The sequence below is a fragment of the Amphiprion ocellaris genome, chromosome 20, assembly GCF_022539595.1.
Source record: "Amphiprion ocellaris isolate individual 3 ecotype Okinawa chromosome 20, ASM2253959v1, whole genome shotgun sequence".
NCBI classification, from domain to species: Eukaryota; Metazoa; Chordata; class Actinopteri; family Pomacentridae; genus Amphiprion; species Amphiprion ocellaris.
This window is the reverse complement of record NC_072785.1, coordinates 26912739-26940468: the sequence shown is the minus strand read 5'-3', so window position 1 is coordinate 26940468 and position 27730 is coordinate 26912739. Positions and strand designations below refer to the sequence as shown.

General features: G+C 38.1%; 2 protein-coding genes across 7 annotated transcripts in view; both read left to right on the top strand.

Moving 5' to 3' along the window:
* Nucleotides 1-868: 868 nt before the first annotated feature.
* Nucleotides 869-9821, top strand: pank2 (pantothenate kinase 2). Of its 3 annotated transcripts, none has more exons than XM_023292366.3 (7): nt 869-1278; nt 1770-2122; nt 2571-2824; nt 5348-5491; nt 5870-5993; nt 7493-7618; nt 7838-9821. In XM_023292366.3, the coding sequence occupies exons 1-7, from the start codon at nt 1065-1067 to the stop codon at nt 7886-7888; spliced, it is 1266 nt and encodes a 421-aa protein (XP_023148134.1). In that variant the 5' UTR covers nt 869-1064; the 3' UTR covers nt 7889-9821. The 3 variants fall into 3 exon arrangements, with proteins under 3 accessions (XP_023148134.1, XP_023148133.1, XP_054862188.1); XM_023292365.3 differs by having other exon boundaries at nt 870-1278; nt 5348-5524; XM_055006213.1 differs by lacking the exon at nt 869-1278 and adding an exon at nt 1358-1376 and having other exon boundaries at nt 5348-5524.
* A 2243-nt stretch (nt 9822-12064) lies between these two features.
* Nucleotides 12065-27730, top strand: part of loxl3b (lysyl oxidase-like 3b) — a 37604-nt gene continuing 21938 nt past the window's right edge. For 2 of the 4 annotated variants that reach the window (XM_035958199.2, XM_035958197.2), the window contains exons 1-5: nt 12066-12316; nt 17099-17443; nt 18057-18220; nt 21298-21515; nt 25362-25427. In XM_035958199.2, coding sequence (XP_035814092.1) covers nt 17107-17443; nt 18057-18220; nt 21298-21515; nt 25362-25427 — 785 coding nt within the window. In that variant the 5' untranslated portion in view covers nt 12066-12316; nt 17099-17106. Of the gene's footprint in view, nt 12317-17098; nt 17444-18056; nt 18221-21297; nt 21516-25361; nt 25428-27730 lie in introns of all 4 variants that reach the window. The other 2 variants (XM_035958198.2, XM_023292359.3) reach the window with 2 other exon arrangements.

Below are 27730 nucleotides of genomic sequence, written 5' to 3'. Positions count from 1 at the left end.
CAATCGGGAAACTTAACCAAATTTCACATTTATGGCTTTGTAATGTTATTATGCTGCAGAAAAGACATGTTTGAATTCACTCTGATTCTAGCTGTTTCTGTGCTGCTTTCATAGAGGTGCAGGATTTTATATCGCAGTAAAAATTAACCCAGCGAGTGAAAATACAGAAACAAAAAAACCCACCCAATGCAAGATAAAATAGTCATTGTGATACGCAAGGAAATTGGACAAACTTTTAGTATATAATAATAAAAAAACAAAAATACAAAATGCATAGCTGGGTAGCAGGTACTCAGGTCCAGACAGCTAGTGTGAGTGTTTGTCAGAGTTCAGTTCTCTTATGGCTCTGGAGTGGAAGCTGTTTTTCAGTCTTATCATATCATAAAGCAAAATTTACAGAAGTTTAACAAATCTTGTCAAAAAAAATTGCAAATAAACAAATTCATATTTTCCTTTTCTTTTTTATTATGATTTATGGCATTATATATTTGCTACGGGGCACAAAGCACATTTTCAGGTTTCTCTACTTGTAGCAATGGTTTTGCTGCTTCCATACAGGTACATGCCTTTATATTGCAGTGAATAATGAACTCACAGTGAACTAAAATGTGGCCCGAGCAAAAGAAAAACTGCCAGAAACTGCCTAGGGTTTGAGTGGGTAAGTATACTTCTAAAATCTTAAATTGTTTGGGATTATAAAATGGTGCTTGTTTCACTTCTCCATGCATGCATCATGTGTTTTGTTTTTGTTTTTTTAATGTGAATAATCAAGAAAAAAGTGACATCAGCCTTCTTTTGTGAACTGTTTTCTTGCTGCTGGATCCGCCCTCTGATTGGTTCCAGGACCCGTCGATCAGCCGCTGACCCCGCCCTCCTCCGTATTGACAGCGAACATAAAAAGGACATGAAGCCCCGCCGTTTGAAACGACACTTAGCCACTTAGCTGGCTAATTAGCTAGCTCGTTAAACCGCGGACACCATTGTCCTCATAAATCATTGTCGCCTAATGGTGTAACTCATCGTAAACCCGCGGCATTTATGTAGTTAACTAATCTTTTTTTTCAATGGCGTTCAATGGCCACCAGCGCGACGATGATACTGTCGACGAAGACGAAACGCCCACGAAGCAGCCGCGGTCCAACAAGGAGATGCCCGGCTATTTCCGAAGCGAGCCCGGCAGCGAGGCGGCCGCGCCCGCGGGGAGAGCCACACCCGACCGGCGCAGCTCCAACGCGACGGCGAGGCATCGGAGCGACTCGGTGAAGAAGACAAGGCCGCGTAGGTGTTTTGCTAGCGTGGGCTTGGTGTATATACTGGGGAAGAAGGGGTCTATTGCCAGTATCACAGAAATCAAAGGCGTTCCCTCACAAAAGATGGCAAGTGTTAATCCAGATTTACAGTTAAAATATTATTGAATTCCTAAAATATAAACCGAAATGGATGCGTAATGTTGTAATAAGACGCTGAAGTTCCATTTACCGTTGGCGTAAAATGTAATATCGGTGAGCTGTAGTGACAGTAAATAGCCTGAATCTATTTTGCAACAAGATGGCGTTCGCGGTACACACTGTACTGTTGCTTGCAGAGATGAAGCTGCTCACCATTACAACACTGAGACATCATCTGCACTTGTCCCCACTGTCACCATGTATTAAAATATTAGAAATTTGTGTTTATTATCATGCAATATCATGCATTTTATTATTTAAAAATTTTTGTGATCTTTTTAAAATTATTATTATGTGCATATATTATCTCACATAATACAGCATTTCCCTGGTTTGGGATGGACATTGGAGGCACTCTGGTGAAGCTGGTGTACTTCGAGCCCAAAGACATCACAGCAGAGGAGGAGCAGGAAGAGGTGGAGAACCTGAAGAGCATCCGGCGCTACCTGACCTCCAACACCGCCTATGGCAAAACGGGCATCAGGGACGTGCACCTGCAGCTGCAGGACCTGACGCTGTGCGGCAGGACGGGCAACCTGCACTTCATCCGCTTCCCCACGCACGACCTGCCAGCCTTCCTGCAGATGGGCCGCAACAAGCACTTCTCCAGCCTCCACACCACCCTCTGCGCCACCGGAGGGGGGGCGTACAAGTTTGAGTCCGATTTCCGTACGGTGGGTGTGCAGTTGTGCTTTTTTTTTGCAGGGTTGCTTATTTTTACAGACGGTGAAGAAACACAGTGAGGAGAGTGAGGCAAGTGAGGCAATTGTGAGGTTATAAAATGTTCCAAAAAGCAGTTAGATGGAGCAGAAATCAAAGGAGATGAATTTCCTGGCATTGAAGCATCCGTTACTTTATTTGGACCTGTGATTATTATGAAATAAAGCATTCTTGTACAACTAATATAACCTTAAAATGAGAATGCCGCGCTGCTGATCGTTGTGATTTGCAGTATTCTTCTTTTTAGGGACGCCAGCTCCTATTGAATTGTAATTAAAGTTCCTGTTTTCTGACCCTCCCTGCATTCCCTCCTCCCCCAGTTTCCTGCCTCTGTGCTCCCCCAAACCACATCCCCTTAGCGAGGATGTTATCCATGCTCTCTTTTTGTCTCATGAAACAAAGATGGCGGACCTGCAGCTCCACAAGCTGGACGAGCTGGACTGTTTGATTCGGGGGGTGCTGTACATCGACTCAGTGGTGTCCAGCGGCCCCTCGGAGTGCTACTACTTTGAAAACCCCACGGAGCCAGACCGCTGCGTCCAGAAGCCCTATACACTGGAGAACCCCTATCCCCTGCTGCTGGTCAACATCGGGTCTGGGGTCAGTATCCTGGCCGTCTACTCCGAGAACAACTACAAACGAGTCACTGGGACCAGGTAATAACTAGTCTGAAAGATTCTTGAGCGGCTCTGTGTTTTTGAGATTTGAGTGAATGTAAAAAGAATGTGCTAACCTGAATTAAGTAACTTTAGATACTGTATAAAGAGGAAAATAACCCAGATATAACTGCTTTTTTAGACAGTATATTTGGTTTAGTTCATTATGCCTGTGCAGAACCCTGAAGCAAATCCATGGGGCCCCCTGCAGCTTGCTTCAAGTGGACTCCACTTCCCTTTTTTTCCCCCCTTTTTAATGAAAGTTTTAATTTATACAGGGCCTGAGGCTCTTTGTATTGTTTTGCTGAGGAGAGGGTCCCAGTGGGTGTGCATTGGCTGCAGGGGAGCAGGTTTAAGCAACAGATTTCCTTCACAATAAAATCAAGCAGCTGTGAACTGAATCTGTGTAAAGTTTTACTAGATTTAGTTTGGAATATATACACATATGTCATAAACTGTCCACTTGTTATGCAAAAACCTAATGCAGTTTATGAAGAAATTATTATTTACTGCAGTAGTTAGGTGAGTAATTGAGTCAGAAACCTTTTTGTTCAACTTTTTGCTTGTTTAAGTAATAATACAACACATTTGTTAGTTTTTGCCACAAATAGGGTTTTATTCATTGCATTGACTTGTATTATTTATATGATAATCTTGATTTATAGTCAGATAAAACAAGATAGCTGAGGATGACACTTTAACTTTTAGAGAATTGTGGTAGATAAACTGAGGAAATAGTCAGATGAGCAATTGATAATGAAGATAAAAATGCACCATTTTGGTGTACATACACACGAAGAAGGTAAAATATGTGCACGTTCAACCTCAGTGAGGCACCGGTGCAAGACAGAAACCGCAAACCATGCTTCATGTGATTTAACCGATAAGTTCTTCCTCCATCAACCATATCTAACCTGCTTTTTGTGCACATTAATCTCTGTCTATCCTTGTCTTTGCTTTATTTGACGTTATCGTTCATGACCTAGAGAGAGTGATCCCATTAAAATCACTGTCACAGACTCTGACCTCTTCATTTACATGCCAGTAGGAGCTATATGCATGAAGAAACAGGGAAAACATAGGAAAGTGCTGTATAAAATACCACATACAGTGTTTCTGCCCATGCTGCTGCCTGGTAATGTTGGGTAAAATAAATTAGCTGGTACAAAAAAATTCATATAAAAGCAGATAATACTTATATCAAAGTATGAAAACAACATATTAGATTTTTTTTCAAGAAGTCTTGACACTTAAAGACTCAATTTGAAGGTCAGATAATTTTATTCAGTCTTAGTAGAAGCAAAATAATGAGCAAAAAACAGGGAATATGTATTGGGACACAAGGAAATCACACCCCTTCATATACCCATGCTGCCATACCACACAGAAGGACAGAAAAAAAGATCATGTAGTAATACATACTATTTCAGATGCCAGAAATGCCAGATTTCCACAATGGAAGATGCATCAAATATGTCACCGTCTCTTGGTCAAGCATAAACAAGCTTGAGCTGCTGCAGGAGTGCAAACAATGGCAGCTTATTTCATACTATAGACTGGGACAGGTATATGAACAAGATGGTGAAAGCTAAAGGTGCAACGGTGTGAAGAAATAGCTCTTCCCATTGTTAGTATCCTTCGTGCAACGGTGTGTAATTTGCACCGGCAGCTGTGGTACATTCTGAAAGTACGTATAAGTGTGTGATTTGAAGAGCATGGTGAATCAAATCCGTGATTCAGGGATTTGCAGGAAGGTTCAGTCCGGTCAAGTGGGTGGTCCGTTTGGTGACGTCTCCCTGTAGCCTTTGTGTGAAAAGTAGCAGCATTTTTTTTGTTTTTTTTTTTGAATTGTCGGTTATGCAACCACTTCCTTTACCAACCTTGTCAGTTGCTTCAAAATGTTATTTTTTTGTCTCCTTTCTTTGTTATTTTGATCTAAGTATAGTTCCAACTTTTAAATATGTTAGTCAAACTGAGGGTTTTGTTGTTATTTTTGGTAAGTTTTTTTTTTTTCTTTTCCCTCCTCCTCCTTTTATTCTATCCTCTGGTTTGTTTTCACGTGTGGTTTCTCTGTCTGGTGGCTTTGAAAAGAGACTCATGAATGCCTCAACATAATGGCCCTCTGTTCTGTTTGCCGAGTAGGAAGCAGAAGTGTATTCAAGACTCAAGAACTTTATTGTCACATACACAGCAGAAACACGGTGGTTCATGGGTAATGAGATTCTTATTTTGCGAGCTCCCTTCACACACCTGAAATAACAAATGGAATATAATAACAATAAGACAAAATAAAAATAGTTTAAAAAAAAAATAAATAAATTACGGCCTAAAATTTCAGTCATATGTGGCTGCTCCACCGTGTATTTATTGTATAAGGTAAAGTGTACACAATCTTGTTGAAGTGGTTGATCTCTTTGCCCACAATTTTAACCATCATTTTAGACATTAAAATAGCACGGCTGTTGGTTTAAAGTTCCTAAAAATCACAAGTGTCTTATGTTTTGTCTCCTTGTGTGTCGACAGCCTCGGCGGTGGGACCTTCCTCGGCCTGTGCTGCCTGCTGACTGGCTGCTCTACTTTCGAGGAAGCCCTGGAAATGGCCTCTCTGGGGGAGAGCACTCGCGTGGACAAGCTGGTCCGGGACATCTACGGAGGAGACTATGAGAGGTTTGGACTGCCGGGCTGGGCTGTGGCCTCAAGGTGCGGTTTACAGCTGCTTCCTCCATTTGTTGCTGTAGCTCACGAGCTTGTTTGTGGCGGATTCCAGCATAAATAGAACTTTAATGAAGTGAGGAAATAGGACAGCGCTAAATATACCCTATTTCCAACCCCAGGGTGAAAATGACTTCAATTTTATGCATTTTAAGCAAGAAGCTTCCATCTGTTAATATAGTTCATTGTGAATACCAGCATCTTACTTCAGCTTTCATTAAAAAAAATACTCTGAACTGTTTTGTCCTTTAGAAACTGGCTCTGTGATCTGTAACATTGCTGCACGTGTTCACCTATAATCACAAGAAGATGAATCTTGTTTTGTTTTGGTAGTTTTGGCAACATGATGTCCAAAGAAAAGCGGGAGTCAGTTTCCAAAGAGGACCTGGCCAGAGCAACACTGGTCACCATCACCAATAACATCGGCTCCATCACCAGAATGTGCGCTCTCAACGAGGTTAGTAAAAGCTGCAGCACGTGAGGGTTAGGTGGAGTTTCTCTTTTACAATATGGTATGCAAGGGTGGCACAAGAGGAACGAATTATGACAGAATGATTAGGGAATGGTTAAAAATGTGTTAAGATGGTTTCCACATAGCTTTAGAACACTTGTTAAAGTCCTCAACTGAGGCAGACTTGATTCCAAAATCAGTTTTGTTCGTATTTTTGGCCAAAATTTGACATTCAACATACAGGAAACATCTATCTATACATATTGATTCCTCAGACAGTGGTGTTTATGCAAGTGTTTGAGAAGATTTTCCTCACATCATCAGTCCTGTGGTATAATCTGTTCCCCTCCATTGTTCCGGCTGCTCGTTTTCTCTTTGCATTCAGCCTCTTTACGGTGCTGCCTTGTGGCGTCTTGATCAAGCAGCATTGTACAGGGCTATGAAGGCATAGAGGAGCTAAACTGCATCATCCACGGGGCTTTCGCAGCATAATAGTTGGAGCTGCTCAGCAGAAAAACAGCCAGTAAAAGGAAGTTATCAGATTTTGCAGGAACATAATCTAGATATGGGCCAATATATAATTGAGGGACTTTTGAAGTCCATGGGATACATCTTGCATACATTTTTATTAAAAGTTAAAAAAAAAAAAAAAAAAAAAAAAAAGTTTTTTATGTACATTATGATCATGTCTTTACAAATTCCACCATTATTTATTACGGAAACGATCACTTATTACTAAAAAATGACTGGATGTCACCAAAATATCAACTAAATAAGCGTCCGAATTTAATAACATCCACCTTCTAATTAGCTAAACAATAATAAAATGAGCTTAATCAAAAATTGTTTTGATTGTGTTCTTTTTATTAAGTTGAGCTAATCGTGACACATATTTCTTTTTGGCAATATATCAAATTTTATGTGGAAAATAACAAATTGTATCTCTGTCAACTAAGTTCCCCATTACAAAAACACCTCTCCAGGAAGTGTGCTAATTCCAGATCACATGACCTGCTCCACACGATGTCATTTCCTCCTGAAGAAAAGACTGGCAAGACTCCAAGGCTTTCTTAGTTTTTTAATATAAAGTAGTGTGTGAGTCAAGTGTCAACAGGTTTACTACAATATCTTTATAAATAACTTTTTAAATTTTGCTCTATTGTATATAATATTTAGAAGAATCTTTCTATAAAAACGCCATGTGGTGTTTGGTTCTAGGCGGCCATATTGATTTTAGGCCTGAAGACAGCAAAAATCTCAACTTTGTTGCAAAAAGTCATGCAATTATATATTGACCGATAAATATATTGGGCTGAACAAGTTCCTTTATTTCCTTAAACCTGGTTCACTGTGTTTTATCGTAATAATGTTGTTGACATTGTCGGAGAAAGTTAGGTTTCTTAGCTGAAATGCTACTCTTCTATCACTCCCTTTACAAATGTGTGTAGTCATTGTCATTTATTTATGCTGTAATTATTTTATCCCCATTCTTTTTCTTTGCTAAGAACATTGAGCGAGTGGTGTTTGTTGGGAACTTCCTGCGAGTCAACACCCTCTCTATGAAGCTGTTGGCTTACGCAATGGACTACTGGTCCAAAGGCCAGCTCAAGGCGCTTTTCCTTCGGCACGAGGTACGTAACTCCACCCCTCAATCCCCTCAGAGATCATAAATTATATGGAAAGTCAAAATAGTTTAATTTTTAATGCTTGGGTCTTTCTTTGTGGGTCTACTTCTCTAATTTCATTATGTAATTTTATGTTTTAGAATCTTAAAATGTGATTTCTTGTGTTACTGTGCTCTGATTTCTGACTACTGTTCTTGTTCTGTTTCTGTTTTGGTTGTGTTTTAGGGTTACTTTGGTGCGGTTGGAGCCCTGTTGGAGCTTCTGCATCCGTCCTAATCCATCCAAACTACATCCAAAGAAGTACTTGTCAATCTGCTGCAAAGACCATTAGCACTTTACACTGTTCACAATCAATTCCACAGTGGATTGTTATGCCAGCCGCCCTCCAGGTACTGGTCAGCTGTGGTTGTGGTCGGCTCACGTTCGGAGGTGCTGTTATGTACTCAGAAATGAAGCTGGGCTGTAAAGCGGTGAAAGTAAATTTAGAGGTTTTTTTCACACGTCTGCTGTTGTGAATGAAAGTTGATTTCCTGCCTGAATTTGTAGATGGAACCAGATTTGGTCTGAAACATCTCAAGGAAAATCACCAGGGTTGCCTGAAATACTTAATTTAAGAAGCACATGTGTTCAGGTAGTCTTGTCTCGTTGACTGCGTTTACCCCCTCAGTCTGTATCAGGTTCTGGGCCAAACATTTGCAACTACTTTTAACTGTTTATTTTAGCAGACTTGGGTACCAGGTGGATGGAGGTATTTGTGAGGAAAGCATCATTTGTCATTGTTTATGAGTAGAGTTTGATGTTGTTTGAATGTCAGAAAATAGTGAAAAATACTCCACTTAAGTTTCCAGAACTAAAAATTGAAAATGCATGTTTGAAACTCAAACATATTTAGTTTGGGTTCCGAACTGTGGTAATCGTTCACATTAGAGGAGGATTTTTGTTCAAGTTTTTAATGGGAAAATACTTAAATTGTAAAATTCTATGTAAAAATGCATCTTTAAAGAGCATTTACTATTTCAGTGACAGAAATATTGACCTGTCAAAAATGAATACTGTTTAAGGAGGTTATCCTCACATTGTGATTTTAATTGGTACTCCAGATTCCCCAGTTCTAAAAAGATAAGATATTGAAACAAGTAACATTGGTAACTCTTGTAAAAGGGTACAAGTACTGTCTATTTTCAAGATTCAGTAACTTTATGGTCCACGTTGAGCTTTCATCCACCTGGTACTTTTGCTGGAAAAAGCTAGAACACTGCAAATCATTTACAACCACTAAATCTTAACCTTTTAGTATTTGTGAGTGTTTGTTCATTGTCACCTATTGGAATTTGAACTGATGGCAAGAACGGTAAATAATTTTTTAACAGTTACTGCAAAAAACAATATTTCCTCACTGAGTCACATTTAAAGTTACATTTCACCCACGATCATAAACTGTTATTGAATGTGTTTTATCATTTTTAAATGGTTTCTGTTTCCATGAACGGTAAATATTTCACTGTTACAATATTGTACCTAATTTAAATCTCAGTGCTTGTGAATGCATTTGCTTTATTTGTAAAACTGCAGCATCATCTGCACTGCTGAAGTGCCCTAAAGCCACTGCATCCTTCTGCTTTTAAAGATATGTGCACAGAAAGCAGACTTTCAGCAGAGGTGACCCCAAATCAGTTGTCAGTGTTTAGCATGTATGCACTCATGTACTGTTTAATTCACATCTCAGTCCAATAATCCTCTCGAGGGTTTATTTTTTTAGGAAAGATCTAGTAATTTAGACCTAGGAGATTAAACCTGTGATTTATTGTCCAAAACCTTTCATTTAATATTAATCCGTCCTATTTTAATGTCATTTCTTTCCTCAGTATTCAGTCCAAACATGATTTACAGGGACCACAATAAATCATAAACTACCTAATGAAGACATTTCACTAACTAAATGTTTTTTTTTCAGCTGTCAGCTACTGGAGATAACACACCTGCAATTTGTACATACAGTAAGTTGAGTTTAAATTAAGTGCCTATAATTTTTTTGTCTAGAACACAATGCTATATTTAGCAATGTGATTTTAAAAATAGAAAAACCGATATGTGTTTCTAAAGGTTCCCCGCTGTTTGCTTGTACGTTGCAAGGAAAACTTTGTACTTTTTTGTAACCGAGCGATGTCACATTTCTTATTGGATTTCCCTATTAAATAGGAATTCTGTATATCTTTGTGACTACTTGTGGTGTTTTTATTGTAGAACTTAAGAAGAAATAAGTTAAATATTTGAGGGAAGATGTTGACAAGATGGCAAAATTTCATCTTAAACCATCAAAGCCCTTCTGCTTGACCATCTCTGATTTGCTCAAAACCTTTTTTTAAAAACTATATTATGGGTATTTAAAACAATATCTGACATTTTAGTAATTTTTTTTTTAGCTGACGGCGAGCCCTCTATTGGCATGTTTTTTTTGTTTGTTTTGTTTTTTGCACATTTAAACATGAGGGAATCACAATAACTAAGGAGCTAATAAAGATAAAAACCTGTCATTTTCTGTTACTTCTCATTAGATTATTAATTTAGAGTCTGCTATTCTGGTAGAGTAGATCAAATAGTCTGTGATTATGGGTGAGTTGAAATATTTAAGAATAAAATTAAGTCCCATCTTTGAGCACACATTTACAAAAAAATTGATAATGCAGAACGCAATTAATGATATTTTCTTAACCATATTTAATTGCATGTCAAAATAATCTAAAACTAAACACAATACTTGAATTTAAGTATTCATTATTTTATTAAATAGGAAATACTTAGTCACAAAAATGGGGGAAAAAAAGTAAAAACAACTTTCACATTTTTGTGATGAAATATTTCATATAAAAGTATTCTATATGTCTTATATTATTACAAGTGATCAGCTCAAAGATTTTTCATGAAGGCTTTAGCTTTTTGTCATTTTTCAACTAACCCATATTCACACACAGTTCGATCTACTTATCCAGTATTGCATGTTATGTATCAATCGCATGAGAAATAACTGAAAATTTCAGGTTTTTATCTTTAATATTTCCTGAGATATTGTTACTTAAACATAACTTTGAATTTCAGTGTGCTAAAACAAACGTGCTAAAAGTTGGACAATTAAAAAAAAAAAAAAAAAAAAAAAACTCTTGGAAAGTATTATATATCATGCTACAAATTGACAAACACTATTTTAAATACCTAATTTAATAAATACATAAAAATCAACCAAGGCTGAGATGGTCCGGCAGAAATTGTTCTTGAAGTTTGATTTTAGATGGAATGAACCAGAGAAAGTATCTTAACTAGCTGCAGTTAGCAGCCGGCTAACTTAGCATAGCAGTTACTAGGTCACTAGCCAGAACCACTTAGAAGTAGCTCACATATAATCCTCATAAAACGGCAAATGACGGTATTTCTGTTAGTTTCATATGCAAGTTAAACAAATGTCTTTCAAAAGTGAGCTCAAAGGTACCGGTAGGTTGACTTTCTTAAGTTCAGATATGCTATGTTAGCCGTTTCTGGTCTTATGCTAAACTGTTAAGCTAACCGACTAGCCGCTAGCGGACGTTACGCTACATTTTTTTTTTATTTGCCATGAAGGTATGCTAAGTCATATTTAGCTATGGTTAACTTGGAAGAAAGTGAATAAGCGTATTTTCCACAACTAAAGAAATTTAATTTGAAGTTAAGTTCACAGAAAGGGCGAATTTTAGGTGTTATAGTGTGGTATTTTTGTGTCTTTAACCCTTTTAGCATTAGCTTGCTAGTTCCTGTTGATAAACCCATCGCCTCCACAGCAATGTAAGTATATTTTATAGATAAGACACTTGTTTACAGCTTTATGTTGAAGCTGTACTGTTCATTTCAATATACATTTACAGCTGCTTTTTAGTAGTTACAACATGCAAATATACGACTGCCCAAAATCGTGCTTTAGCTTGTCTTGTACCTTAATAATTACAACCCCAAAATGTTTACATTTAATCATAATTAGTCCTGACATTTAGGATGAATACAGACAGTACTATAGTATTGTTTCCACTGTTTGGATTTTATGTGTTTGGTATGTTGAATATCCTTGTTAAGATGTGCTTTATGGATGGGTTTTAAGATAAGATAAGATAAAGTTCTTTATTTCTCCCCACTCCAGGGGAAATTTACATTGTTACAGCAGCTTTATTTACAATATATACAAGGGTGGCAAAATTTTTTAACAGAAAAAATAAAAATAAAGTTTAAAAGTGGAGGGGCTGCAATCACTTCTGCAACTGGAAAACTACCTTACTACTAACCCATTTCGCTGAAGACGAGCGAAATTCACGTTTTTTGGAGTTTCGTAAGGGAAGACAGCCATCCATGAAAGAGTTAGTGTCTTTCCAGGGAATAAATCCAGCCCCCTCCAGTCCTGCAGCCTCCTCCTCCTCCTCCTCCTCCTCCTCGGTGAGGCTGTACAGCTGGCAATTTACGGACAATAACGCCGAAAGGAGTAATTGGCTGCTGGGTGGACCGTTACTCCGCAAATTGGACCCGCGTTTGATGGAGGAGATGATTTAGCGTCAGAACTGGAATATTTATTAACCTTTTTTCCCTTTGTGGGGTTAATTTATGAAGTTTGGGATCATCCAAAATCAAGATCCAGCTCCACTCCCTTCTTCAGTGGAACCGTTACAACCTCTTCACTGGCATTATAAGGTAAGAAGCTGTTTTATTGCCTAAAAAGAACTTAAATTTACTGTAAAATGATGCTTTAGCTGCAAAACCTGTACTTATTGCAAGATAAGTAAAGTGGTAAATCTCCCTAAATTATAAGATGCTTGCAACAAGCTGCATTTAACACTAAAATTACAGTGAAGATGTTAAAAATACATATTAAAACTGCATTTTGGTGCTATTTTGACAACTCTCTGGAGCAAAATTATTCTTTAGAGTCACTTTATAAAAATTCCAGCTCATCTGCATCATTATACGCTCAAACTGGTAGAATGTGCTGCTTCTCTGAGCACTTTTAGTTTGCAGAAGATTAGGAAATGTGAGGAATGTTGCAGCCGGAAAGATAAATAGTGACATGGAAAAAGGAGTCTGTGCATTCAGAGGAGTCCTCCAGCGTGGGGTGATGTCCTGATGTGGGTTTGGATGAGCAGAATTACTTAGTGAGATTTGTTAAATTGGTGCCATATTCCTGAAAATAGATGACAAAAAAGTTGCAAGTGTATTTACTAATACATCAGTAAAGCTTTTTATAGGAGAAATGTCTATTAAAGTTCAGTTTGATGGTGTCTTTTTGTATAAATGCAGTAAATCTTCATGGACTAAACCCTTTTTAATAAGTTAAATGTTAATAAATGAACCCAGTGCAAAAGTAGTTTGTAATATTCTGAGTTTCTGAGCAGAATGTGGTGTTTTTAATTGTCATCTCAGTTTTTTTACCGAACCAGAAAGCCACCAAACCCAGTGTGCACTTTCAAAATTTCTAGGAAATGTTAAACCACCACATAGTTCCATGTTGAGCAACTTCTATCTCCGAACTCTGTCCTAATCCCTCAGCATTCATCTCTGGTTTCATCTGCTGTCCATCATCCGCCTCCCTGTGATGTGGCTCATGTTGACTCTTTTCAGTATTAAGTTTCACTAAGTTCCTCTGAGGTCAACAACATGCAGCAACAAGGCAGGGAGGTCTTCTCTCCTTCTAGCCCAGGGAGCTTTTCTCTGCCAGTGTATTTCAGTCCACAAAGCACAGATCTCTGGTACTGATTTAGCAATTACAGATGAGTGTGTTTTCATGGGAACGTGACTCGGGGTAAGATTTTGTGATGACCAAAAGTGTTTCAACAGTCCTGTATGCGGAGGCTCAGGGCCGTGCTGATCCAAGGGGAACTACTGCCTGGTTGATTTGAGCCTTTCACAAAACCTGATCCATGAGCACATTGGTATGAAGAGTCGCTGCTCTGGTGAGAGGCTGAAAGAGGAAGAGCAGTGTGAGAGAGACAGGATTGGTTTGAATTTTGGGTTGGCTTTTTGTTAAAATCAGATACAGGAACATATGTGGCGCCTCATGTGATGGAGGTTCCTTATTACAAAAGCACCAGTTTGAAAGTCAGGAGATATTTTTTTACAATCCGTTCATTTATTTAACTGGTTGTTGTCTTTGAGTTTTGTTCTCTAGTTGAGGTATCACCACACTCACTTTTCCACTGACTGGTTACTGAGTGATGGTCTCCTTTGCTGGATAATTAAATTTAATTCAGCTTGGATTGTATTTTCCTGCATTTAAGTGTCACCTTCATCAGTTATGATTGCGTTGTTCTCACCAAATTAATATTTAAGATCTGAAAACACATTGACTTTGTCTCTTGACACACAAGACACTTTATTTGGAGGTTCATCCAAATGTGAGCACACCCAAAATGTTAGTAATAATTCATCTTTGCACAAGAAAATTTCACACTGTAAAATAAATTAAAATCCACAGACAAATTGTGAAAATTTGGCAACAAGGGTGCCAGAAAACATACTTTCAAAAAGAATGGAGCACTGTGATGTTCAGAAACTGTGAAAATAGAAGCACATATCTATAAAATAATTCTGTTTTTAAATGATTTGAATAAAATAAAAAAAAGTATAATTTGTAATCACACATTGTAGAAGAAAGAATTACTATTTGCAAAAAGACAGTTTCTTGATGTGGATATTATGTACAGTAAACCTGTCAAATGAAACTTTTTTTCTGCAATATTACTAAAAATGATCTGCATTTTACCAAACCAGGAAAACATCTGTAAAAATAACAGTTTAAAATATTATTTATTTTAATCTTTAATATGCAGATTTTTTATTTAACTGAATAGCAAATATCTGTAAAATAACAATATTTTTAAACAGTAAAAATAGTTGTAAAAGAACAAATTACCATCTTTTAAAATACATATTTTTGACGTAGATATTATATTATTTAGATCATATTTACGTTATGTAGTTTTTTTATAATTAACATGCACATTAAAATGTTTTTTCTGTGATTTTTCTAGCTATTATCTATAATTTAAGACACCCAGGGAAATGTTCAAACAGTAAATTGTTTTAAAAAAATTACAGTTAAAAAATGTTTCCTTTATTTTACGGTGTCTGTATGCAAAAACATAGCCAGCACAGTAGGGAAATTGAAGCAGGAAGCAGTCTGTATATTATTATGGATGAGTTGGGGTATAAACGTGAGCATTGGCCTTTCTCTGCTGCATATTTTACAAACCTTTACTTTGTAATTTCCTCTTCAGTTTAGTTTATTTTATTTATTAACAGAGAATGGATTGCAGCTTGTTGCTTCTAATCAAAATGAGAAAGATGTGATAAAACATGTGTACAGTTTAATCCTCATCCATATTTAAAAATGTTGTGTAACTTTGCTGCTGAAGTTTATGTAGAAGTCATTCCAAATTTGTCCTCCCTCTGTGATTGATGAGCGCTGGTGTAAATTATGTCAGGGCTTTTTAAACGGAACCTGAATCTACTGTTGTGGCTGGAAATACCTGGTTAAGTCACAAGGTAGTTTGGGCTTTTATTTAAAAAAAAAATCAAAACAACTGCAACAAAAAAAAATCATTTGTATCACAGTAAATGCCATATCATGATGTATTTGATGCAATTTTGTCGGTAAATGAACATTTTGTTTATATTTTTGTGAGTTTCTGGGTAGATATTTAATTTATAATGCAGTTTAATTAACAGAATACTATAACACCCTCTTGTATCAGCAGTTTTATGAGACAGAGTGTGCATCAGGTTCATCTCTGAGCATTTAATTGAATCCCTGTGTTCGGCGGATGCTAGCAGGGAATGCTCTCATCTTACTTTCAGTAAATAAGCAGCTTGTATTTGATCTTAACCTCTACTACCAATCAAACTGTAAATGCTGATTTGAAAAGGTTCAAGGTACAGAACATTATGTGACTTCGTATATAGCGTCTCTGCTCACCAGATCCTTACGTAAACACCCGTGTCCTTCCATACGGCGTGAAGCTGGACTCAGACCATGCAGTCAGTCTCAGACCATGTTTTGCAATGGGCACCTTAAGTTTGTGGTTTCTGTACAAACACATCACACTACTGTATTTGTGTCTCTGGAGGGACAACCCCCCGCTCTGAAGCTCTGAAGTTATCAATAGCAGGCCTATGCAGTGTCCTCTACGTACCAGAGCCGTACAGAGAGGAACATTTTATAGGGAAAATCTGGCTTTTTGTATCTGAAAATATTAGGGAAGTGTTAACCCAGAAGGAAAAAATGTGCTTATTGTTCATAACAGTGCAGAGACAATTAGAAATCCTGCACGGAAAGCTGCGAAATGTAAATGAAACTGTACAGAGCAGCTGTTAATTTTCAGAAATATAAACATCCACTGAGCCTTTGTGATCAGCCCGATGGTTTAAATGTCCCCTCTTAGTCCTCCGCACACATCAAGTCAACACCGAGCAGATGGTTTGAATCAAAGCGGTGCAGCAACTCGACACTGTTACATCAATCATACTTCCATATGCCGGGCATATTTTCAGCTCCTCTGTGTGAGCTTTCTGGGTTCTAGGTGCAGAGGTTTAGAAAATATTAGACTTGAATAGTATGCACGAATGATTTGTTTATAATGTAATTCAAACATCACTGCTGTGGCTGATGAGAATCCACTTCACAGTTGTCTTCTTATAGGATATTGGAGATATTATTACAACTCAGTATATTCCTTCGATATATACAGGAGTATTTAGAGACTCTTTAAGGAGCAAAATTGGAATTTTGACATCTCTAGGGTCAAATTTTGCTCTGTCATCACACCAGACTGGGATTTAAGCTAACTGAAAGTGCAGTAAGAGCACACATCTTGTGTAAAATGTAATCTATATTTGAATCACTGCAAAGGTATTAGCATTAATATCTCTACCTCTGTATTATACATGACATTTTTTCTAATTTTCTACTATTTTTTTTATAGTGTCTTATTGGTAATTCACTGCACATACTGTATGAGCACATGACAACTCTTGAATCTTGAAGAATAGTTTGATAATATAACGTAAACAGACTTTCTTGTCGAGGGTATGTGAAGCTGTCCCAATGATAAATGATCAAAATGTTTGGTACACGCTGGAAAGCATCCTCTAAATTAAGCATCATATATTGTATATTTAATGTAAGAAACTTGTTGCATTTTGTGTTCACATAAAAAAATGTTTAGCTAGATGTATTCTAGTCAGTTGATGGTAGTTTTTGGTTTATTTGTGTTCTATCTGTTTGGATCTGTGCATTATTGACTGTAGGAGCTGGTTTATCTCAGTTTCACATGTTTTTTTTTTTTAGATTAATAAGCTGGTGACATCTTAAACTGATAAGGAGAAGAATCTATAGATAAAAAAACTTGAACCAGTCTTTTTATTTCCAGATGTGGTCTCAGACTCGTCTTAATGTTGTCCTTTCCTTTTCTTTCTGTGCAGGTGATCTAATGGAGAAGTCCAGACGCCCGCAGCAGTTAGCTTTCATCCTTCTGTTTGGGTTGTGGTTGCCCTGCTGTTTAACCCAGACCACACCGTCAAACTCAGCCACGCCGACACCGTCCCCATCGCCGTCCCCTCAGCCCCAGACCGAGAAGCTGAAGGTCAGGCTGGCCGGATACCCTCGAAAGCACAACGAGGGCCGGATCGAGCTGTTCTACAAGGGCGAGTGGGGAACCATCTGCGACGACGACTTCTCACTAGCCAACGCCAACGTGCTCTGCCGCCAGCTGGGCTTCGTCTCAGCCACAGGATGGACCCACAGCGCTAAATATGGAAAAGGCCAAGGTGAGAGTGACTTCAGCCACCTCCTGAGATCCAGTTTCTAGTTTTATACACAGTGTGAGATTTATTCATACTGTTCAAAGTGACAGGTTTAAATAAGCACACACATTAGGGATGTTAAAAATATTCAGAACTTAGTTGTCGCCAACAGAAACGTTTGCCAAATGAATGTTTCAACTGCTGAAACATTAGCAGTTATACTTAGCAATCCCCACTTTCCCTCTGTTCCAAGTATCCATTATTACTGAATATTGTAGCTATTACAGCTACTCTAGCAGCACAGTTTAGGGATGATATCTCAAATCTCAATTTTGCAGACATTCATGAGCCTCACAACACGACAGCGGCCACATATTTCATGTCCAAGCCATCCCAGCTGCCTCAAAACTGCAAAAAGTGTCATGTTAATCTTGTTAAGTTATCAACCCATCTTGCTGTTGTAAATAATGATATTAAAACAGACTGGATTACATTTAGATTTTAGTCACTGAGCTAAAGCTTGTTGAGAACTTGCTGTGTTAGAAGCATCCAGCTGTCACTTCCAGGCATGGACCAACAGCTCTCCACAAACCTGTTTGTTTGCTGCAGCCTCACTGACAGTCTGCTGTCTGTGCAGGTAAAATATGGCTCGACAACGTTCAGTGCGGTGGAGGTGAGAAGAGCATTGAACTGTGCAAGTCTCGCGGCTGGGGCAACAGCGACTGCACCCACGACGAAGATGCCGGAGTCGTGTGCAAAGACGAGAGGATTCCCGGCTTCGTGGACTCAAACGTCATTGATGTAAGTTACTGAAATACATTTAAGAGAGATCTTGTAATTTTGTTGTGGTGAAACTGCAGTTGATTAAGAAGCGTTTATAACTTCATAAACACTTCTACTGCTCCACAGACTACAGACTCTATAAGGTTTAACCCACATGGAAGACATTTCATGCGTCCATGCAACTCCACCTGTAGTTGTCGTACATGTGGCGCTGATTAGCTTTGCTCCATACCATGTGTCCAAGTGCTCTGCCCTGAGGTGATGTAGTGCCACTGTTTAAAGCCCTTCTGCACTGAAACTGGAAATTTAGTGAGTTAGAAGCTGCGGTCATATATAGCTGAGTATTACAGGCAAAACTTAGAGGCACAGTTCAGCCAAAAACACAAACAAACTCATGTTTCCAATTAGCCAAAGTGCTTCCAGATAGTTTTTGTTTTCTTGACATTTCCTCCAATTGTATAGAGATAAACACCTGGCAGTGATTCTTTGGATAAAGTGCAATAGTTTAATTGCACTGTTCAACAAGATCTGTGTGTTTTCTGTAAACACACATTGGTTTTTGGGCTTTGCAGTTTTCGCAGCATTGTGTACTAAATGCTAAAAAAAATTATATGGCATATTCAAGAATGATACTTGTTACATTAAACTGCACTGAAGTGGTTTCATAGTTTCCCATAAAAAGAAAATGATGCTGGTTCTGCCCACAGCAACTGTGGCACCTATTTTCTGTTTACCTACATTTGGCATGAAAGACGGCAACCTCTCGACTGGTTGAGCTTCTAGTCTGCCAAGTTTCTCAGCCAAGTTTGAGTGAGAATTTATAATCCTATACCCGATATGACGCAGTCTTTAAAAGCAAAAATCATTGCATGAGTAGGTTTTTGATCCAACTGTGTAAAAGTATTGTGAAATTATCTGTCTTTGCTTAAATTCATATGATAGAATTATATATCATGATAATTTGACAGCTTGATGAGATGTGTGATCGAGCCTGTATCACCCAGTAATTCATCTTCAGTTTTATTGTAATTATAAAGACTGTGCAGCACTTCTCTTCATAGAAGCTCCTGAGAAATCCTCTTAATGTAAATGATGCTATATTTAACCATGATAATGGCCCACTGTTGTGCTATTTAAAGGTACTTCAAGACTCAGCTGGGATTATGTAGACAGTAGTTTGACTCACTAGATGTATACTTTCAGTGTAAGCCTGTCTATCTTTTCCATTTTCAAATCCCCCTGTACTATATGAAGCAACAATCTTCAAACGGCTGCCTTATCGCTGAAAATGTTATGCCATGTGACAACGCAACCAAGCAGTTTTTTTATATGGAGTTTGCCATTTTAGTGACACTGTTCGCCTCCCTGCATGCACATACATTAACCAAACACTTCACTATTTTGAAGAGGCATCATCACTGCATCCTGGGCTTAACTTCTGCCCAAGATGACTGCGATTGGTTTAAAGAAATACAAACAAGCCAGGGTGCTTTTCCCCCCCCTGTAGATATAAACACCTTGGTTTGGTAAACCAAAAGGGCAGTAGTTTAATTACACTGTGCAACAAGATCTGTGTACTTTCAGTAAACAAGCACTGATTTTTGGGTTTGTTTTCAATGCAGTTTTCACAGCATTGTGTACTAAATGTCAGCAGAATGATACTGAGCTGAGGTTAGACCATTATGTTCCACAGAATGGTCTGGCAAAGCGAGACTATGTAGACAATAGTCTGACTCTCCAGATGTACGCTTTGGGTATTTTCCCCCAGACATTTCATGCAACTTTCTTCTCTCTTTTTTTGTCTGTGTGTATCCGTTTAAAAAAAAAAAATCTATCAAAATAACATGAACCTCTGAGGAACAACCTTCTCACTGAGAATTACAAGTTTTAAGAAGATTTTTTATGAGTTAGGGCATCCCTGCTTGCTTTATTTGTTAAATTTGTCATTTTAATCACAGTAATCGCCTCACTGCATGCAAATGTTTTACCAGAAACACCGTCACTATTTTGCAGGGGCACCATCTCTGCATCCTGAGCTTAACATCCTCCAGGATGACTGCGATTGGTTTAAAGAAATACAAACAAGCCTCATATGAAGCTTGAGGACAATAAGATGCAGCGCTGTGGAGTTAGGTCTGGCGAAATGGTTTTGAAGCTGAGTGTTTGTGAAAAACTTCCTTCCTTTAGTAAGTAGCATATTAGAAAGGAGGTTATTTTGAAACTTTCTCTCAGGCAGCACAGTTAGATGTTGGCTGTGCTCTTTCCAGCCGGTCACTCTTTTCCATTTGCACTCTTTGATGTTGCATGTTTGCACCACTGAAAGGTCCGAGGTGAACAAGGCTAGTGTGGCAACTCATGTCCTCAGATCTCTGTAACCCACTTGAAAGACTGGATGACGTGTCTCTGTTACATAGAAGGATTAAAAGAAAAAAATAAAGAAGTTTCATAAGAATAAGTGGGTGGACTCTCAGATGCATAACCACTCTTCCCTCTTTCTGTCTGTTTGCTGCGAGTAAAGACTCAGTCAAATGTGGCATCCAGACTTTAATCTGCGACCACAGCCCGTCTTATTTTTTATTTTTTTCCAAATAAACCAGAGCGGAAGTGAGTCAGTGTAAAGCTGGCAATCAGAGATAGTTACGTTTACCACTCATGAGCTGTTAGGGAGAAGATTAGAGCTGAAATACTGTCTGTTATAGCCGTGACTCACAGTGTTGTAGTCTGTTGTTCTCATAGAGGAGAATGAAAGACATGTGCATGAGTGAACACATGGATATGTCAGTGTGAATATGAGGAAAACCTGGGTTGTGATTTTCTGCAAACGATGTTCTACTGTATGAATTTCATCCAAAATGTGCTAAAGAGTGACTTGTGAGAAATCTGTAAGATATAAAGAAAGAAAATGTGAAGATTTATAGAAAGATTTACATAAATTGTAGTAAGAATTTGCCAAAAACTGCTGTGTTATTCACTATAGTTTCATAAACACTTTAGTTTTCCCACTGACAATGCATTTATGTACTAGTAAACAGTAATTTTGTCCTTTACAAACAAATATAATTGTTAATTTTTGTTATTATTATCTGTCTGTCCAGGCCCATGTCGATGAGAACAAAATAGAGGAAGTGCGACTCCGGCCAGTGGTTGCCATGGCCAAGAAGAAGATGCCCATCACTGAAGGTGTGGTGGAGGTGAAGTACAAAGACGGCTGGGCTCAGATCTGCGACATCGGATGGACGATCAAAAACACCCGCGTGGTCTGCGGCATGCTGGGATTCCCACATGAGAGGAAGGTCAACAAGAACTTCTACAAGTAAGTCAGTCGCTTCAATCGTTAATTCTGGGATGAAAAGGTTAAAGCTGCAACTTTATATACTATATGAGAACCCCTGAATAATAAATGAAATCAACGGTGCAGCTGTGGTTTATAACAAGTGAAAGCAAAGTAGAAGAGCTCCAGTCTTATACTGTTTAAGTGTGCATATCTGACACCAAAACTCTTCCTCAGAATCTTCAAGGCTAAACAAAGGTATTGTTTGATATTTTGGGGAATTTGCTTTCTTGCCAAGTGTTAGATGAGACATTGGTGCCACTCTATTGTTTGTACAGTAAATTTGAACCTTGAGATAGCAAATTATTAACTTATTTTATGAAAAACGTTGAGGTATAACACCACAATTAGTTTAATATAGCCACCACAAAGCTAGCTGTTTCCATCCTGTCTTTATGCTAAGCAGTGCTAGCTGGCTACTGGTGATAACTTGAAGTTTATCTCTCTCTGAAGCAGTATTTGGATGTTTATTGCTCCTGTCACACTTTCACTCACTGTGGGCTCATTTTTCACTGCAATATCAAGTCCTGCAACTCTATGGAAACAGAACAACCATGGCTAGAAGTAGGAAGACATGTCCTTTAACTAGTATAACAAAGTTATGATGCTATATTTCACTTAGAAAATGAAAGTTTGATTATTTAACCCTTATCCTAAATCATCATATGGGTCATTGATATTCACCTAATTGCCCCTTGGGGATAAATAAAGTTTTTTCAGATTCTGATTGTAATTATTTTACTAAAATTGAAAAAAAAAAATGGAATCAACATAGACAACATTTTCTAAATGCCCACATATCTTACCAATACTGTTCCATACTTGTCTCCAATCTCCTCTGTCTAAGCAGAGTTTGCATTTCAGCCATAAAATCTCTGAATTTTTATCACATGCCTGTTGGTCATAGCTGAGTCACTGATGACTTCTCAGTTGCACCAAGGAGCGCAGAATTTTTTCTTTTGTACAGAATCTGATTCATGTAAATGATTTAATTTTGGCAAAATTGTAAGTGAGACATGAAAAGTAAAGTAATTTTTATTAAAACATGATTTAAAGCTTTGATTTGGTTAAATTTCCGACAGAATAGTGTGTCAAACATGATTAGTTCAAGTTTAACCACAGGAAAGTTGATCCTTTTCTGTTTTTACGGTTTCTGGCTTTGATAAATGATGTAATTGTGGTGATTTTTCAGAGAACAGCAAAACCACTGGTGGGTTTTGAGGTGCAGAGGGTTAAGAAAGAAATATGAAAATGGTGCCAATCTTGTCATTTAACTCTCTGCAAGAAAGCCAGTAGATGTATTTCCCAAAATGTCATGCATTTGGAACAACAAACGTGCCACCTGTGAACTTTTTATTACATTAAACCAACATTACAGTAAAACATGCTGGATTTTTCTCTTTAAAGTTTGATACACAGACCAACAGTGGGAATTAAACTGCTCAGGAAAGCGGCTGCAACCTGTTCATTCATTCAGGATGAGACGTTTGCTGCAGCCTCTCTGACTTTCCCACGGTTTCAGGCTGTAAAACAGAGTGGCAACACTCCGACCAAACCACAAGCAAGATATTAATCTTTGTTCTGTAAAGACTGGACATTATAGCAACTGCTGTTTGCTGTGGTTATGAGAGGGGGAATGTTTGCAGACTTTCTCCACCATCTGCCAGAGCTGCAACTCAGGACAAAAGCTGAAGTGTTTGCTTGAGCCACTGATTATGTCTTATTTCTTCCATGCGAGTGTGTTTTTATTTTTCCTTTGGATAAACAGGAAAGACATGCTTTTGTGTGTGTCTTGGTCCGGTCACTTATTTCCCCTTCCCAGCATCTGTTCATTACTTTGCAGAAGAAGTTGAAGAGTTTAATAACTGCCTCTGGAAATGGAAAGTACAGTCTAGTTTGTGTTTTCACATCTGGATTTAAACAATTATCAGGAAAAAGTACATATAGGCGACACATTTGATTGAATATTTATGGTTTAATTTATACATCAGACCATAAACAAGCCATATTTTATAACTGTATTCCCAGTTTTTGCCTCTGGATTGAACAGACCCTGCTGTGTTATATGAGAACAGTGATTTCTTTCGTGGGCTCTCAGACCTCCATATTCTTTTCCCAGTTTGTCCTTCCAGTATGACTGCACACATTCCTGGCCGCGCTCCATCTGAGGTCGTTTTATTCGTGCCCTGTGGATGGTTCACAGTAGTGCGAGGGGAAATGTGTGTTTTCTCTCAGACGTGTGTGAAAGCCGAGGCTCCGGGGAATAGTCTGGAATGATGGTTGGTCACATAATGCACAGACAACCGCGGCTGGAGGGAAGCCAACCTGCACACTGTACTGTACAGAAAGAGTCAGATTGATTGTCCTCTCGGCGTGCGAGTGCAGCAGAACTTTAATCCAAGCTTAGGTATTACTTCACGTCAAACCGTCAACGCTTCAGAAATAGAGGTCCCAAAACATGAACATTGACAAACTTATGTAGATCTTTCAAGTTTCATAAAGATATGCTGATAAAGATCTATGTTACTATCTATATGTCTAAAAAGAGTGACATTAGCAAACTTGTCCAAAAAGATGAATCATTATAAACTCATACAGGTTGTCCGTGTTTCAAAGTTTAGAAAAGATACATCTAAAAAGCACCTGTGTAAGTGGTGTGTGGTCATCATAAATACATATAATATATACAAATAAATGCAAAGCAGGCACATATGAATCAGAGAAGTGTAAGACTAAGGGAGATAGAAGGGTTAGTGAGTTATATGGAGCTAAACTCAGAGTTTTCAGTGTTTTGAAGGTGGCTCTCTTTGAACCTGCTGCATAATCGTGGTTACTGATGCTGCACACACACCTCAGAGTTTGGGATTTTAAATAGGGCTGTCAAAATTAACGCGTTAATGCGGATTAATCCATCATCATGACTAATCTGATTAAAAATTTTAATGCAATGAACCCATCTGCAGCGCAGAATGACTCAAAATCCCCGGGCTTACCGTTGCGCATGCCACCACACATGCACAAATGGGCAGTTGATCCAGTAGAGGCAGAACCAAGCAACTCCACATGAAAGATGCTAAACATATATATGTATATATATATATAGATATGTACATGAGAAACAAGATTAATATAGATTAAAAATGAATGATATTTAATTGTGATTAATTGAATTTAATCCACAGCAATCCTGTGATTAATCTGATTAAAAATTTTTATTGTTTGACAGCACTAATTTAAAATGATATTCCTTTCACCAATTCTTCTCCTGACCTTATTCTCTCTGATACAGATTCTCACCTGAGATTATATCTGTAAACCTGTTGAGCTGCACATTAGTAATGCTATTGTATTAAATCGTGAATTTACAGCAAACAAACTGAATGCATCGTGTTGCCACATGAACCTACATGCATCCATTAGATGATGCAGAAAATGCAGAAATATGTTCAACTCAAAAGCCAGCATTGTAGAGAAATCTGACACATTTTGTTGGCTTTAAAAGCACAACATTGTCACTGAATGGGCAATTAAAATCAGATAAATACCATATTGATGAACTTCTAGATAACAATAACCACCACAGCACCAAATTCTGAACGCTCTGTGCTCAGACTCTGGTGACCTGAAGTCTGTAACGTGATATTTTGGATACTTGTGGAATGTCAGACATGTTATTCACCACCGACCCTCCGGTACTTTAAACACGCGTGTGTGTGCAGCCCAGAGACATTGTACGTGTTTGTGTTCATATATGTGGCTGGGTTAAGTGTACGTTTGGATGTAGTGTCTCTCCTGTATGTGATGGAATCTGGCTGTTCACTGTTGCAGACGTCTGAAAAAGCGAGCAGCCGAGAAGGTCCCCAGGCCAAAGGTTAATGTTTCAGCCGGTGGAAGGTACACTGTCGCGGGAAAACCCACCGTCCACCGCCCACCGTCCGTCTGGTCAATGTAGTTTTGACAGTGGGTTTCCTGTCGGGGTAGAAAATAACCATATAGCTCCTCTTTCTAGTTAGTTAACCTTTCCCCTCTCTTTAAATATCATATTATTATGATGTGCAGCATGTGAATGGGTTATTTTATTCTATTTAAACTCCTGGTTGCCTGGTGTGGAGGTTTACTTTTCTTTTTTATAGCATTTCTACTAACATGGCACAGATTGACACCTTATCAAGAGTGGTTTACTTGAACTTTCCAACCTGTATAATTCCAATTCCGTGTGATTTCATTCAACAAATTAACTTTTCACGTGTTTTATTAAATACCTGTTTGATAGGAGAAAGTTGTCAATCTGTGCAGTGTATAATTATTTCACGGATTAGTCCTTTTAATCTAATGCCACAGCTGGAAATCCCATTCCTCTCTATGGCACGCTTTTTGCTCTTTGGAGGAGGTCAGTAAATTCTCATCCTGGGTTCTTAAACTGAAATATTCCTCAGACTCCAGAGTCCATATGTCAAGATCTGATGGGCTAGAATCTGCAAATAATTCACAGTGTTTGTTTTAGCCGCCTCAGAGTGCCAGATGGGTGGAGTTTTCCACGTTGGACTGTGACTATATATGTTTCTACGGCTAACAGTTATTACATAACGCTATATAAGAGGTCCCAATGCTGGAATATTGCACCAATTCTACACCTCTAAACTAATGAAAATGAATTATTAACCATCAACAAGAAATAGTTTCTTATATCTTGAAGCTTAACAGATGATTGTGGTCTGAAGATCCTGACAGAAAAATGTACTTTAAAGGATAAGACGTGTTTTCTATATTTTTTCTTAATGTTAACAAATCCCATGAAAAGATCAAAACCATCAGAGGAAGGCTTCCATTTACCATCTGTCCTCTTTGCTCCTCTTTGTTATATGTGAAGATATAAATCTGTAATCAGTTAATCAACTATTAAACAAATCTACAGCAGTTCAAAGTGCTTTACAAGACAATGATGAAACACAGGATATGAGAAATAGATTTGTTTTTAAAAAGCCAATTGTATGTCGCTGTAAAATTAACTCAAGGGAGTATCTATTGAACTTGTTGCCTATTTTCATGTGCAAGTTAAGACAAAGTTTAAGTATTTACAGCAGCAATATGATGATAGTCCAGCTGAAAACAATCTATAGCATGTGCATTCATTATAATAAATGAATAAATGATAGTTTAATTCAGTTTTATTTACTGTATATAGCACCAATTAACAACATAAGTCATCTCACAGCATTTTACCAACAGTGGGAAGAAAACTAAATTTCCGGCAGAACCAGGCTCAGGGAAGGTGGTCATCTGCCTGACTGGTGGGGTTAGGGTAGAGAGAAAAGGATAGCAGAGACAACAGACAAACAATGTACAAGAGAACAATAAACAGAGAGGAGATGGTGAGGCGTCAGAGATACCTGCAGAAAGAACAAAACACAAACTACAGGAGAGAGAAGAGACAAAGTTAATAACATGCAATGCTGGCATATAAATTTATGGCAAGAGAAAGAGAGGACAGGAGGTACATCATGGGAGGTCACTCATCAGTCTGGGCCTATAGCAGCATAATTAAGGGAAGCTTTAGGACAAACTAAAGTTTTAAGCCTAATCTTAAAAGTACAGAACGTGTCTGCCTCCTGAACCCAAACTGGAACTTAAGGAGCCTGATGATTGGAGGTTCTGCCTCCATTTCTATTTCTGGAAACTCTCGGAACCACAAGTAAACCTGCAGTCTGAGATCAAAGGCTTCTGTTAGGATGATATAGCACAATAAGGTCCTTAAGATAAGATGGACCTTGGTGAGTTTTATATGTTAGAAGCAGGATTTTAAATTCTGTCCTGGATTTTACAAGGAGCCAATGAAGAGAAGCCAATATGGGAGAATTATGATCTTTTACTGGTCCCTGTCAGAACTCTGGCAGCAACATTTTGCATCAGTTTTTCAGAGAATTATTGGGACATCCAGCCAATAAGGAATTACAATAGTCTAGCCAAGATGTTACAAATACATGGGCTAGTTTTTCAGCATTATTTTTGAGGCAAAGTATTCCAGATTTTGCCAATATTGCATAGGTCTCAGAAGCCCATCCTAGAGTTTTTTTTTAATATGCGACTTAATGGACAAATCTTAGTCAAAAATAACACCAAGGTTCCTCATAGTAGACCTAGAGGCCAAGGCAACTAAAGAGTAGGAAATTTAGCAGTTTGAATGGATGTGATTGTCA

Coding starts and splice junctions, on each gene's coding strand:
- pank2 (XM_023292365.3), top strand. CDS start 1,065: ATGGCGTTCAATGGCCACCAGCGCGACGATGATACTGTCGACGAAGAC. Junction 1,279..1,769: donor GGTGAAGAAGACAAGGCCGC/GTAGGTGTTTTG, acceptor CACATAATACAG/CATTTCCCTGGTTTGGGATG. Junction 2,123..2,570: donor TTGAGTCCGATTTCCGTACG/GTGGGTGTGCAG, acceptor CATGAAACAAAG/ATGGCGGACCTGCAGCTCCA.